The 12,201-nt window shown below is 52.6% G+C and overlaps 1 protein-coding gene and 1 long non-coding RNA gene across 7 annotated transcripts in view; one reads left to right on the forward strand and one right to left on the reverse strand.

The window, feature by feature from the left end:
• The window catches only part of TLE7 (TLE family member 7), a 12,693-nt gene continuing 492 nt past the window's right edge, over positions 1–12,201 (reverse strand). The window contains exons 1-10 of one of the 5 annotated variants that reach the window (XM_038538409.1): positions 11,945–12,046; positions 3,583–3,965; positions 3,462–3,484; positions 3,227–3,285; positions 2,306–2,515; positions 1,956–2,197; positions 1,615–1,756; positions 1,303–1,456; positions 704–767; positions 1–376 (exon numbers count right to left, since the gene is read on the reverse strand). In XM_038538409.1, the coding sequence (XP_038394337.1) occupies positions 250–376; positions 704–767; positions 1,303–1,456; positions 1,615–1,756; positions 1,956–2,197; positions 2,306–2,515; positions 3,227–3,285; positions 3,462–3,484; positions 3,583–3,869 (1,308 nt within the window). In that variant the 5' untranslated portion in view covers positions 3,870–3,965; positions 11,945–12,046 and the 3' untranslated portion in view covers positions 1–249. Of the gene's footprint in view, positions 377–693; positions 768–1,302; positions 1,457–1,614; positions 1,757–1,955; positions 2,198–2,305; positions 2,516–3,226; positions 3,286–3,461; positions 3,485–3,582; positions 3,966–11,245; positions 11,583–11,944; positions 12,047–12,201 lie in introns of those variants that run through there. The other 4 variants (XM_038538410.1, XM_038538411.1, XM_038538407.1 and 1 more) reach the window with 4 other exon arrangements.
• The window catches only part of LOC111096040, an 8,277-nt gene continuing 7,392 nt past the window's right edge, over positions 11,317–12,201 (forward strand). For both annotated transcript variants that reach the window (XR_005360113.1, XR_005360114.1), the window contains exon 1: positions 11,317–11,467. This is a non-coding gene — a long non-coding RNA (uncharacterized LOC111096040). The remainder of the gene's footprint in view (positions 11,468–12,201) is intronic.

Raw genomic sequence — 12,201 nt, forward strand, 5'->3', positions numbered from 1 at the left:
TTTTGGTTTTTGCTTTTCTATTTTGTTAATTATAAAGGCAAGTTTCCCCCACTGAAATGCAGAAATCAGTGGTAGAATAATAACAAAGAAAAACTCCTAAGCCATATCATAAAAACCTGAGAGCACAGACTAGGTGTGTACTGGGAGGAGGGAATGGCCAGATGACCGGCCATCGAGGGTAAGGTGGAGGTATCAGGGCATGAAGATGGTCATCCCCTCAGCCTGCCGGCCTCCTCTGGGTCTTCACCATCAGGAGCACAACATGCAAACTTCAGTACAAGAGCTGGTAAACCGTGGCACTATTCTTGGAGCCCGTGACCAGATACTGGTTGTCTGAAGACACATCACAACACAGAATATCCGTAGGCTCCTCTGCCTATAGGGAAAGAGAGGCCAAAAGTATGACCACAGGCAGCGGCCAGGCATGGGCTAGAGATGAAGGCCTCACACGGGGCTGTTTTAAGGCAAAGGTTGGACCTGAGGTTCAGTCTGGAGAGCATGGGGCAGCTCTCAGGGCTCAAGGTGGAGCCTGTGAGGTCACAGAACCTTGAGTCCTCATTCCCCTTCCTCTATTAAATGGCCCCAGATGCCAGCCCAGAGGTACTTTCTGGGACTGTCCTTGGGACCTGACCCACTAGGATCTAGGTCTACTAGTTCTGCTTGCCTGGGGTTGCGCATCCCTCCTCCCAATACCTGAAACAACCTTTGTAGAGAAGGTGCAGCTATGCAGTGGATCGACTCGTCCAGTGTGGTCACAAAATAGCTCCCTGGTGAAGGAAAGGCAGGTGGAGAGGCCAGAGACCAAGCTTGCATTCCAGTCCCAGCTCCATCCCCAAGATGACTAGGGAAAGGGCCGCTCTTTCTCTGGCTCAGTGTGCGGGTCTATAAAAATCAGACCCAAGAGCCAAACCATTCCCTCATCTGGCCCTCCTGCCACATATGGGATCGTAGTCAGTATCACTGAGCAAAGAACAATCAGATGGGGAGTCTTCTGCCCGCCTGAGTCTCTGGGCTGCTGTTCAGTGTATGAAGGCACTCAGAAAGCCAGAAAGGAGAGGGACAGGGACAGGAGACAGGTAGGGCACCAGGCCACAGAAGGAGAGGCAGCGGTGGGGAAGGGAGACGTGGATGCGGAAGTAAGAGCGGTAGGGAAACGGACACCTGGGACTCCACTTGGCCAGGGCCTGAGGCTGGAGAGGGAGGAACAGAGCCTGAAACCAGGCTGGGCCCAGACTCTGTAGATGAGCGGACATCTTGTGATACGATGGGACCCCTAGAGGAGGTCGTCTGGCTTCTACTCACCACAGGAGGCAAACTTGAGGTTGTGGTGGTTGACGTATTTATGAAGGACTGCCTTGAACTTCTCTCTCCGATGTGTGTGGAGGATTATGATATCACTTGTTCTCAAGCCTACCAGCACCCATTCCTCACTGGGGTCATGGGTAATGCTGAGGATCTGTGTGGAAGAAGGATGGAGTCACCACTCTGAACTGCCCACACCCCCATCATCCGTGCCCTCTCTTGAAACTCTGTCCCCACCCCTGCGAGCGCCCCCGGCTCCCAGCCACAGGGACTGCCCTCAGCCCGGTGGTGGCTGCCCAGATGCCCAGACACCTCATGCTGCAAATCGTGCTGCTGTAACCTCTGGTAGCTCCTCAGGTCCCAGGAATATAGTCTGGTGTCTTCACCTCCCGTCCAGAACTTATTGCCCACGATGTCCACACATCGGGACCCATATTCTGGGACTTCATGCTTCCTGATGGGAAAACAGTTCAGAGGTGCATGCACTGGCTAAATACCCGGAAGTCGTGGGCCCAGGAAGCCGCCAGCAGCACCCTGCATATATTCTCCACACACACTCACCTAGTCCTCCTGCACAGAGGGGGGAGGGAGGCCCAGAAAGGGATACCAGCTTTCCCAAAGACCTTACCATCAAGCCCTCCCCTAGATCGTACCTGATCAAGATCTGGTTCCGCAAATCCCAAATCTCGACAAATCCTTTGAAACAAGCCAAGCAGATCTGGGCATTGGAGGAGAGTGCCAGGGAATAGCACATGGGGCCCGTGGAGGCCAGCTGTGCCCTGATGCGGGGTGTGGGTGCCAGGTCCCAGAGAGTCAGGCTCCGGGACAGACCCCCAGTGATGAGGCTCCGCTCGTCAGGGAAGAGCTTGCAGGTGAGGACACAGTTCTGGCGGTCCTGTAGGAATAGTTCCCACCTTCACATCACCTCCTGGAGGTGTGACCTCTGAGTCTCACGACAGAGGTCACATCTGGGTTCCCACGGCCCGTCCTGAACACCACTCACCTGCAGGTCCAGCTGGGCCTGCGGGGGCATGTTGTAGCTGTACAGAGCGCTCTTGTCCCACACCTTAATGTAGCCGTGGCCACACGTGTATACATGGTGAGTTGAGCTAATGGCAACGGCATAGACTTTCTTTCCATGGCGGAGCCTGCCAACCTTCCAGGACCTCCGTGGGACCCTCTGCCTGACGACCACTTCATCTGGAATGGGTGGCTGAGGAGAGGAGAAAGTGGGTGGCCAGCAAAGGGCACAGTCCTGGCCTCCTGTCATCCATGCGCGACAGCCTGCCCCATCTGACTGTTCACCTGACAGCTCTTCCTGACCCAGAGCGAAAAAATGTCCTCATCTGGGAACCCAACCATCAACAACCTTTTGCACTAGCAGCATGGTGCCAGGCTTCCCTCCTGGATACTCAGGCCATGTTCTGAGACAATTCTGTGTGCCAGCAGTAAGAGCAGGACCGGTTAGGAACCCCCTCCCCCCCACCCCACTGCCCCTCAGACACAGCTCTAGAAGAGGTGACACTATGAGCCAAAGGCTCTAAACACTGGTGGTGAGAGCTGGGCAGCCTAGTTCAAAAGAAGCAGGGATGGGATGTCTGGTGGCTTAGTGGTGGTTGAGCAGCTGCCTTTGGCTCAGGTCCTGATCCTGGGGTCAGGGATCAAGTCCCACATCAGGCTCCCTATAGGGAGCCTGCTTCTCCCTCTGCCTGTGTCTCTGCCTCTCTCTCTCTCTCTCTCTCTCATGAATAAACAAATAAAATCTTAAAAAAAAGAAAAAAGGCAGAGAGCTACAGGAAACCCACCACCTATGGGAAAGAGAACGAGGACACATTGCATGTCCTCACCTTCTCTTACTAGCTTCTTGTTTTGGGAGGTAGTAGGGAAGGCAAAGATCCCAAGTTTAGAAAAATAATACACTTACAATTGCCCTGAGGAATGACCAGACTTCTTCACTGGGCGGAGGCGAAGGGCAAGCCTGGCCTGCAGGGAAAAACCAACACCCACCTGCTCACAGAGAGGGCGGCGAAAAGCAACAGAACCGCAGATTCAAGGGGAAGGTTGCTTTCCTGACACCAGGCCTCGTGCCTTGCCCCCCTCCCCCATCTGAGGCCCAGCCTTGCCACCTTCCCTGCCCAGGTGACCCAGCTGAGACTTACCAAATTCGGGTCCTGGCGGGAAGCTATGACACATGGAGAGGAGGGGGGACACAGTGTGATCGGGAGAGCTCTGTGCTAGGATCCCCCCTCCCACCACCAGTTGGGTTCAAGCAAGACCCACCTGGGGTTCAGCTCTGCTGCTGCTTCTGGCTCCGTCTCAGAGAGCCAACTGGCCTGGAGCTCAGATCTGTCTGGAGTCTGGAGGACCCACTGCTGCTGATAAACTGGGTCATGCTGCATCGGGGACCCAAGAGGCTGCTGGGGTGTCCCATACACCCCCTCAGGTTGGGTCTGTGCTTGGTCTTCATCCTGGGAAATGCCAGAACTTTCCGGCATGTTGCTCCCCTCCTCTGGCTCATCATATATACTAAGTATACTAAATAATGCCTCTTCCTTCTCTCTACTCATGTTCTCAGATCGGTGAAGTGTCTGAGCCACCGGGTTCTAGGGCTTGAGAAAGGAGCCCATCAAACAGCACCTGGGTGACCAATTTGTCCTGAGCCCCTGTAGCAAGAGAGAACAGATACAGTATACATGCACACTGTTTAGGATCTATTTACAAGGGTCTGAGAACACTCTCAGGTCAAGAACAGTTCTCAGATCAAGAGTGATGAGAGCATTCAAAAGGTTGACTGCTGAATCATGTTTTATCCTAAATGCTGGCAGTGATGGTGTTAAAGGTGAAAGTTTCACGCACCCGTTTTGAGATGTTAGCAGCAGGTGTTATGTTTTTCCTTCTAGACACACAGATGGTGTTTCCAGTCCTACAAAATCAAAGTCACCCTTTCATCTGGCAATATACCTCTCAAATGAGGACTCCTCCCCAGTGTGAACATGGGGCAACAGGAAACTCTACTCAGGTCATAGGCTCTTTTTTCTGCCTTGAGACAACAACAGTGGAAGCACCCCAAGGTGTCATGCAAATGTGACATTCCATTTGGAGGGGCAAGGTCGCACAATGACAGAGAAGTTGGCTGGTGGGGATATTCTTCTCTCCTACTCTATGGGATATCCTGAGAACTGAATGGAATTATGTGTGTAGGATACTCAGAATTACATAAGGCTAGGGACAGACCCTCACCAAATGGCTGCAAGGGCAGTTATCTGTGGGCTGCACTGGGGACCAGAGCTTTGAGGATTTAAGGCTGTCCTCCAGGCTGCCTGACAGGTAGCTCGAGCAGGCCTGGGGAACTGTTGTATGGCCAGACTCTGCTACTCTGGACACTCTGAGGTCTCACTCTGCATATGGCCGAGAACCAAACACTTTATACGTAGTTGATCCCATTTCACCCGGATTACTGCGTGAGCTGCATTTTACAGATTTTAAAAACTGAAGCTCAGGAGAACAGATAACTAAAAAACACAGGAGAAAGGTTCAAATCCCTGTTATTCCCCCACCCCCTAACCCGAGTCTGGCTCTGAACAGTCACCTTCCCTACCTCCCTGTGAGAAGAGGGAAGACACACTCACTGTAGCCACAGATGCAGTTGCCCTCTGACTTAACACTTAAATATAGGCAAAATGATGTCCCAGCTGAAGTGCTGTGACAGCAGATAATATAGACAAGTCCCATAGCCACAGGAAGGGACTAGTGACATGTTATAGTACAGTACGTGCATAATGTGGAATACTACACAACTGTTAACGATAATAAGGACACATCTGCAAGGACCAGGAAATTTTCTAGGTGTGTTAATGAGGGGAGTGGTGGATCCAAGGTTCAGACAAAGTGCATAATATGCAGCTTCGGTGTAAAAGAAGGATGGCAATCTGAACCTATCTTTGCATAAATTTGTATGCACATAAGAAATTAGGAAGAGTAGTGGCCTTTGGGAGTGCAAATTGACATAGCGACAAGAACTAGAGGAAGATTTGCCTCTGCCCAACTCAGGAGAATTTTTGTACCTGTGTAGCTCTTTGAACCTAAATTTAAAGTTGTCAGACCTTGAATGTTTTTCTCCACCAAATCCACTTTCTTATCTTCCGCCAAATGATAATTTGGGGTCCTTGTGATGCTTAGTTACTTGTTTAAATAATTTAACAAATTCACCCTGACTTGCATCAGGTTCCTTTAAGTGGGTGGAAGCTCACAGCACACACCCACCAGTGTGACAAGGATGGGCAGGGAGGGACCAGCAAGCTGCCCTTGGGTAAAGCTTAAAGGCAGTGAGGCCATTTAGTCAGAATTTCACAGATGAAGAGGATTTCACCCTAAGAGTAAGACAAGACTTTCTAGAAAGAGCAGAAGGAAGGGTCCATATGACTGAATCCCACTCTGCCCTATCCCCAGAGCTGGGAATGCAGAGACCACTCCCCTCCCCTCCCAGGGAATTCTTATGCAAGTTTCAATACAAAATGCTAGTGCTGGGCGTCCATCCGGTCACCGATCCCCCCCACAGCAGGAAACTCACCCTGAAGGCAGAAGGTCAAACCCCCAGAGAAGGGGAAGCAGAACTGAGACCTAATCGGTGCCGGTGCCGGTGCCGGTGCCGGTGCCGGTGCCGGGACCCTCCCTCCCACACCCAGCGCCCAGGCACTGCCCCACTCCCCTGCAGGTCTGCTATTTTTAAACCTTAGCCTAATTGATAATCAAGCTCTGGGTCAGAACCTGCATTAAGTATCTTCCCAGGCATGGCCTCAACCTGCCATTTCCAATTAGCCCCCCAATCCTTGGAAGAGGGATGGGACAGGGGTCTGCCGAGGGAAGTCCTGGCAGGAGGCTAGATGGAGCAACAAAGTTTTAGGGGGTAAGTCTCTGGATCGGGTTCAGGCCGCCCGCAAGAGCCAGTGTTGGCGCAGAGACGGAGAGCTGGTTAGGCTGTCCCCAAGAGCCCGTGCGGGTGCTTATCTCCAGGTGCATCCCCTTAGGGTTATGACGGGAGGTGGGGCACTAGTCCTCCTCTGGGGCCCCGACTGAGCCTGGCTCTGTGATCGTTCATCTTTCATCAGAGTCTCTGAAACGGATCGCCACGGAGGCCTGTCTCATCCGGCAGCTCTTAAATTTGAGTATTCATCAGAATCTGGAGAGCAAGGCCCACCCCAGAGACTGAATCTGTAGGAATGGGGTGGGGACCCAGATGGTATTTCTAACAACTTCCAGGGTGCCACATTTGAGAACCACTGCGAACCCCTGTGTCTGGTGGTCCTTCTGCAGGAGTGAAGGGGCAGTGAACCGCATCCCCTCTTGCTCTTCCCCTCCACGCACCCCGGGCCTCTGGCCCACCCCTCCCACTGAACACACTCTCACTTCTACTCTGGTTCCTTGCTCCCTTCTTTGGAAGCATCAGTCCTCAAATGGCCACTACATCCAGAGAAATCTTTTACTATCTCTGACCTCTAATCTCCAAAGCTCTCTGTCTCTCCCTTTCTCTCTTTTCCCATCATTTATGCACCCCTCATCCGTAAAACTTTTATGGTTGCCTGTGGCCTTCCAGATAATGTCTGGTATTATCTTTGGCTCGGTATTTAAGATCCATCATCCCCTTCTGGGCCCAGCCTGGTCTCACTTTTCCCCTGATAATACCTTAACCTGACCCCCCAAAGAGCTTGACTGCACCTTTCCACCCTCGCTCCCCTCATGCTGTTCCCTCATCCAGGAATGCTGTTCCTCGTCCACCCATGTATCACATTTATACTCCCATGTACTCCGGGCACATTGCTAGCCATCAGGTTAAGACCTGGCCCAAGTCCTTGGGGAGCTCCAACCTGAGAGGGAGGGACAGAGGAGTATTGATAGAATTCCCCAGCTGACCCATGATCCATTTTTGGTGAATTATCCCTTTTCTGATTCTCACAGGAAACAACAGTGAAACATGGATTTTATCCCCACTTTGGAAATACAAGAATTAATTTAGGGAGTCAGAACTTCATGGAGATCTCACTGAACAGGTGGAAGAGCTGGGTCCAAAGCTAGGCCTACATAATTTTTAAAAATATGTTTGTGAGGGAGCTGTAGTGAATAATAGGGGTCCTTTCTGTATTCTGCCTATGAATCCTTTGGCAGAACGTGTGCACTGCCAGTTTGTGGCTGGCCTTTTAGCTCTCTTAATGGTGTCTAGATGAAAAGAAGTTCTTAATTTTTTTTTTAAGATTTTTTTATTTATTCATGAAAGACACACAGAGAGAGAGGCAGAGACATAGGCAGAGGGAGAAGTAGGCTCCATGCAGGAGCCCAATGTGGGACTTGATGCTGGAACTCCAGGATCACCCCCTGAGCCAAAGGCAGATGCTCAACTACTGAGCCACCCAAGCGTCCCATAGTTCTTAATTTTAATTCAGTACAGCTTATCTAACCTTCTAAGGTTAACTTTTTTTTTTTTTTGGAGTCATATTTAGGAAATATTTGCTGCCCTCAGTATCATGATGATATGCCCCTTTGTTTTATTCTAGAAGGTTCTCTATTTTACCTTCCACATCTAAATGTATAAAGTTTAGGAGTTTGGCAATATCTAGAAAGAGTTGCAGGGAACACAGAGGATCCAGGCCACAAGCCTAGGTTTCTCAATGGGAGGCCACCAGCCCTGCAGTGAGGAGCCCAACCCTTCTGTCAAACTGTCCTGATTTGAAGCCCAGGCCTGCCACTTCCAGGCACCATGAGCTCTCACAAGTTGCCAGCCGGTGCCTCAGTTTTCTCTGCCTGTGGCCTTCCAGATAATGTCTGGTATTATGTCTGGTAAAATGTCTGGTAAAATGGAGAGGGCAAGATAAATTCCTTTTTTTTTTTATTTTTTTATTTTTTATGAATTCCTTCCTAAAGCTGAAGTCAGACCCAAAGGTTAATAGGGCTTTGACAAGACCAGGTTTCAAGTAAATGCTTTCAAGTAAGGGTGAGCAACTCTAAGGGGTCTGAGGAAAAGGAAAGAAAAAGAGGTGAGAGAGGCCAATGGGAAGACCCTTGTGCAGGGAGGCAGCCCATGGAGAAGAGATTTGCCGGAAGGCGCATAGGGTCTGGATCACAATCAGCTACATTCATTGCAGGGCATTCACTAGATGTGCATTTCTGGGTTATCGGTGTCCATTTTCAGCTGCTCCAGCAGGGAAGTTACGTTTACAGAAAATGAGATTCAGAGAGCTTAAGTAACTTGCTCAAGTAACCTCATACAGCAACAAAGGGCTGGAGTTAGGATTTGACGCCAGGTCCACACAATCCCACATGGCCCTCTTCCAGGCTGCAGAGAGATGGAGGATGCCAGGAACAGGTGGCCATTTGGCTTCAACAGCCTGGAGAGGATGCTTCCTGCGCATTCTTTGGCCAGACACTGGAAATGCTAAGATTTGAGTTGTCAGACACTGGGAAGAACATAAGTGAGGGTTATGTGGGGGGTTATAACAGGGTACTCAACTGAGACATGAACAAAAGAAGAAACGGGGCAGCTCTGAGGGGTGCAGTGTCAAGAACAGTGGTTCTCAAACTTAGAGGCAAGTTAAAGTAACCTGGGTGTTTATCGGTGCTCAAGGACCTGTGCCCTCTCCATTACTATTAGTAGGACTGTGGCCTGGGTGTCAGGATTTTTCAGAGTTCCCACTGTGGTTCCAATGTGAGCTAAGGTTGGAAACCACTCAAGTAGAGGGTTCTGCAGAGAGGGAAACAGGACCATTGTGTTTGTGAGAGGGTAGAGGGAAGCAGGTGGGAACATTCAAGAGGCTGAGGATGGAGGGACCAGAGTGACAAAGGAAGGTCAAGGGCACAGAAGGAATTTATTTTATTTTATTTTTTTTAATTAATTTATTTATTTATGATAGTCACACACACACACACAGAGAGAGAGAGAGAGAGAGAGAGAGGCAGAGACATAGGCAGAGGGAGAAGCAGGCTCCATGCACCAGGAGACCGACGTGGGATTCGATCCCGGGTCTCCAGGATCGCACCCTGGGCCAAAGGCAGGCGCTAAACCACTGCGCCACCCAGGGATCCCGGAATTTAGTTTAAGATAGAAAAGGGAAATGACCACAAAAGGAATTTATAACCTAGATGGAGAAAAGACAGTTTCGCTCTATTGTCTCTCAACTGTGCCTGTGGATGGTGGCACCCATCTTGAGCCTAGACTGTACCCGGGCTGGTGGCCATCAGGTAAGACCAAAGATGTGTGAACCAGGGTGTTAGAACTTCCAGGTGGAGTTAGCAGACTGGATCCAGGACCTCAATCAAATACTGTGTACCCACCCACTCACCCATTATCTTTCCCTCCAAGTGGCCAGTGAGCACAGGTTTATTGCACCCCTGCTGCCTTGGGCTCTGAGGACACAGGGCTGAGCCTACAAATCTGGCCTTGACCCTTTTGGATTTCAGTCTTTGGGGTGACACTGATAGTTGAGCTGTGAATTACAAATCAGAATGGAAAGTGACAGGATGGAGTTAGGGAGGGTGTGACAGGGGAGCACAGGGAAGGGGGACACACCAGATGTGAAAGGTCATGAGGGGTCAGTGAGGTCTGCAACATGAAGGATGAAAGGTATTCTGGGGGGAAGTGGGGTGGAGAAGAGCACAGGAGAATGTTCTGGGTAGAGAGAATAGCAGGTACAAAGGTTTGGATTAGTGTATTTTAACAACTGGGAGAAGCTTCTAGGGCCTGGAGCACAGAGAGTGTGTTGTGGGGGCCAGAAAGGTAGGAAGGTGTGTTCTAGTCTAGGGAGAGTAGGTGGGGGAGCCCCCGAGGGGTTCTGAGCTGGGGGAGACAGGATCAGACTTGTGTTTTGAAAGGACTCAGCCTACTCTTGAGTGGATAGATGGGGGCAAGACCGGAGTCTAAAGACCAGTTAAAAGATGCTCAACATCAGTAGTTATCAGGGAAATAGAAGTCAAATCCACAATGATATTCCACTTCACAGGATGGATATAACAACAAAAATTTACAGCAAATAATAAATGTTGGTGAGGATGTGGAGACGCTGGGATGCCTGGGCACTGTTGGTGGGAATGCAAAATAGTGCGGCCCCTGTGGAAAACAGCTTGGCAGTTCCTTCAAAAGTTAAACACAGAATTACCACCTAACCTCGCAATTCCACTCCTAGGTATACACCTGAGAGAACTGAAAAGAGAGCCTCCGACAGATTTTTGCACACCAATGTTCATAGTAAGCATTATTCACAACAGCCAAAAGGTACAAACAACCCAAGCGTCATCAACGGATGGACAAACGAAATGTGGTCTATGCACACCATGACCATTAGTCGCCAATAAAAAGGGATGAAGTACTGATTCATGCAACAACATGGATGAGCCTTGAGAACATTACACTGAGTGAAAGAAGCCAGACGCAAAGTTCCACTTACGGGAAATATCCAGAACCGGCAAAGCCCTAGAGACAGAGAGCAGACTGGTGGTTGCCAGGGGCTGAGGGGGCGGGGGGGGGGGGGGGGGGGGGGGGAGTGATTCCTTAATGGGGTCTCCTTTTGGAGTGATCTGCAACTAGAGAGTGGTGATGGGCACACAACACTGTGAATGTACTTAATGTAACCGAATCATACACTTTGAAATAGTTAAAGTGGTCAATTTTATGGGTATTTTACCACAATAAAGAAAGAAAAACTGTCATCCTGTCGCGAGTGAGAGGCCTCGCGAGTTCCCACAGCATTTTTCCTTCTTCATCCAGCAAACACCGGGCAGTTTAGCTGGTGGTTTTCGTAACCTTTGCTCCCCAGGAGAAGAGCCCGCCAGCCGCCGGGCGGCCCTACCTGCCCCGGGACACCTTGGCCCCCCCAGTGGCAGCTCGGGGCGGGCAGGAGCGGGCGGACGCAGCGGTACCCGGTGGGCAAACCCCGAGGCCGGAGCCGAACTCTCAGACCTGGACCTCAGTCGTCGGCGTCCAGAGCTTTCTCTGGGGGGCGGAGCGCCCTCCGGTGGGCGCTGGGAGCGCAATCAAGCGCTGAGACGTTTGCGCTCCGAGGCCCGGCGCGGTGCGCGGAGGTTGTGCTCCTCGGTGGCTCCCCGAGCCCGGGAGTTCCTGCTCTCTCGGCACTAGGGCCTCCCCGGGAATTCACCTGACGTCCGACGTCGCTGTGAGTGGGTAAGCCGTCTAAGCCGCAGCACCAAACACTTCTTGATTCAGTAACAGGGCCCGCTGGCCTGGAGCTAGGGAGCCAGGGCCGCCTCGCCCAGGGAGCCCCCGCCCCCGACGCTGTGGGAAAACAACCCGCGGGGAGCGCTGGCAGCTGGTGGAGGTCGCGGCCGGGGCCTGGGGCTGAGGCGACCGCGGGGCGGCGAGGGGGCTGGGCGGAGGCGGGAGAGCCGGCGGGGGGCGGGGGCAGGGGCAGGGGCACGGCCCGGGCTAGGCCCCCGCCCACCCGGTGCCCGCGCCGCTGCTCGCCGCCCGCTGCCCGCGGGGCTGACCGGCCGCTCCTGCGAGCCCCTCCCGGGCGAGCGCGGCTGCGGAGGCGGCTCCCTCCCCGGGGTGCCTCCCCTCAGCCGCCTCAGCCGCGGCCCCGCTGCAGAACGCTCCGGTTCTCTGGAACGCGGTCCCGCTTCCGCCCTCGACGCCCCTTACCTGCCGAGGCATCTTTGGGCCACACCCCGCCCTCCGGCCCCGGGCCCGCGGGCAACCGGCCCCTCCTCGCCGGCTTCACCGGGCGCCCCCTCGGGCTTCCAGGCGGCGCCTCAGACTTGCGGGGGCGGGGGGACGTCGGCCGAGGGCCACCTGGAAGGTCTGCAGGGCGCTGGCGCAGCGTTCTAGGGGTCCCCGGCCCGCGTGCACCCCACCCCCACCGCGGCTGCCGTGTGCTCAAGGGGCAGCCCGGGCTCAAG

This window comes from Canis lupus, chromosome 5 (assembly GCF_011100685.1).
Source record: "Canis lupus familiaris isolate Mischka breed German Shepherd chromosome 5, alternate assembly UU_Cfam_GSD_1.0, whole genome shotgun sequence".
NCBI lineage: Eukaryota > Metazoa > Chordata > Mammalia > Carnivora > Canidae > Canis > Canis lupus.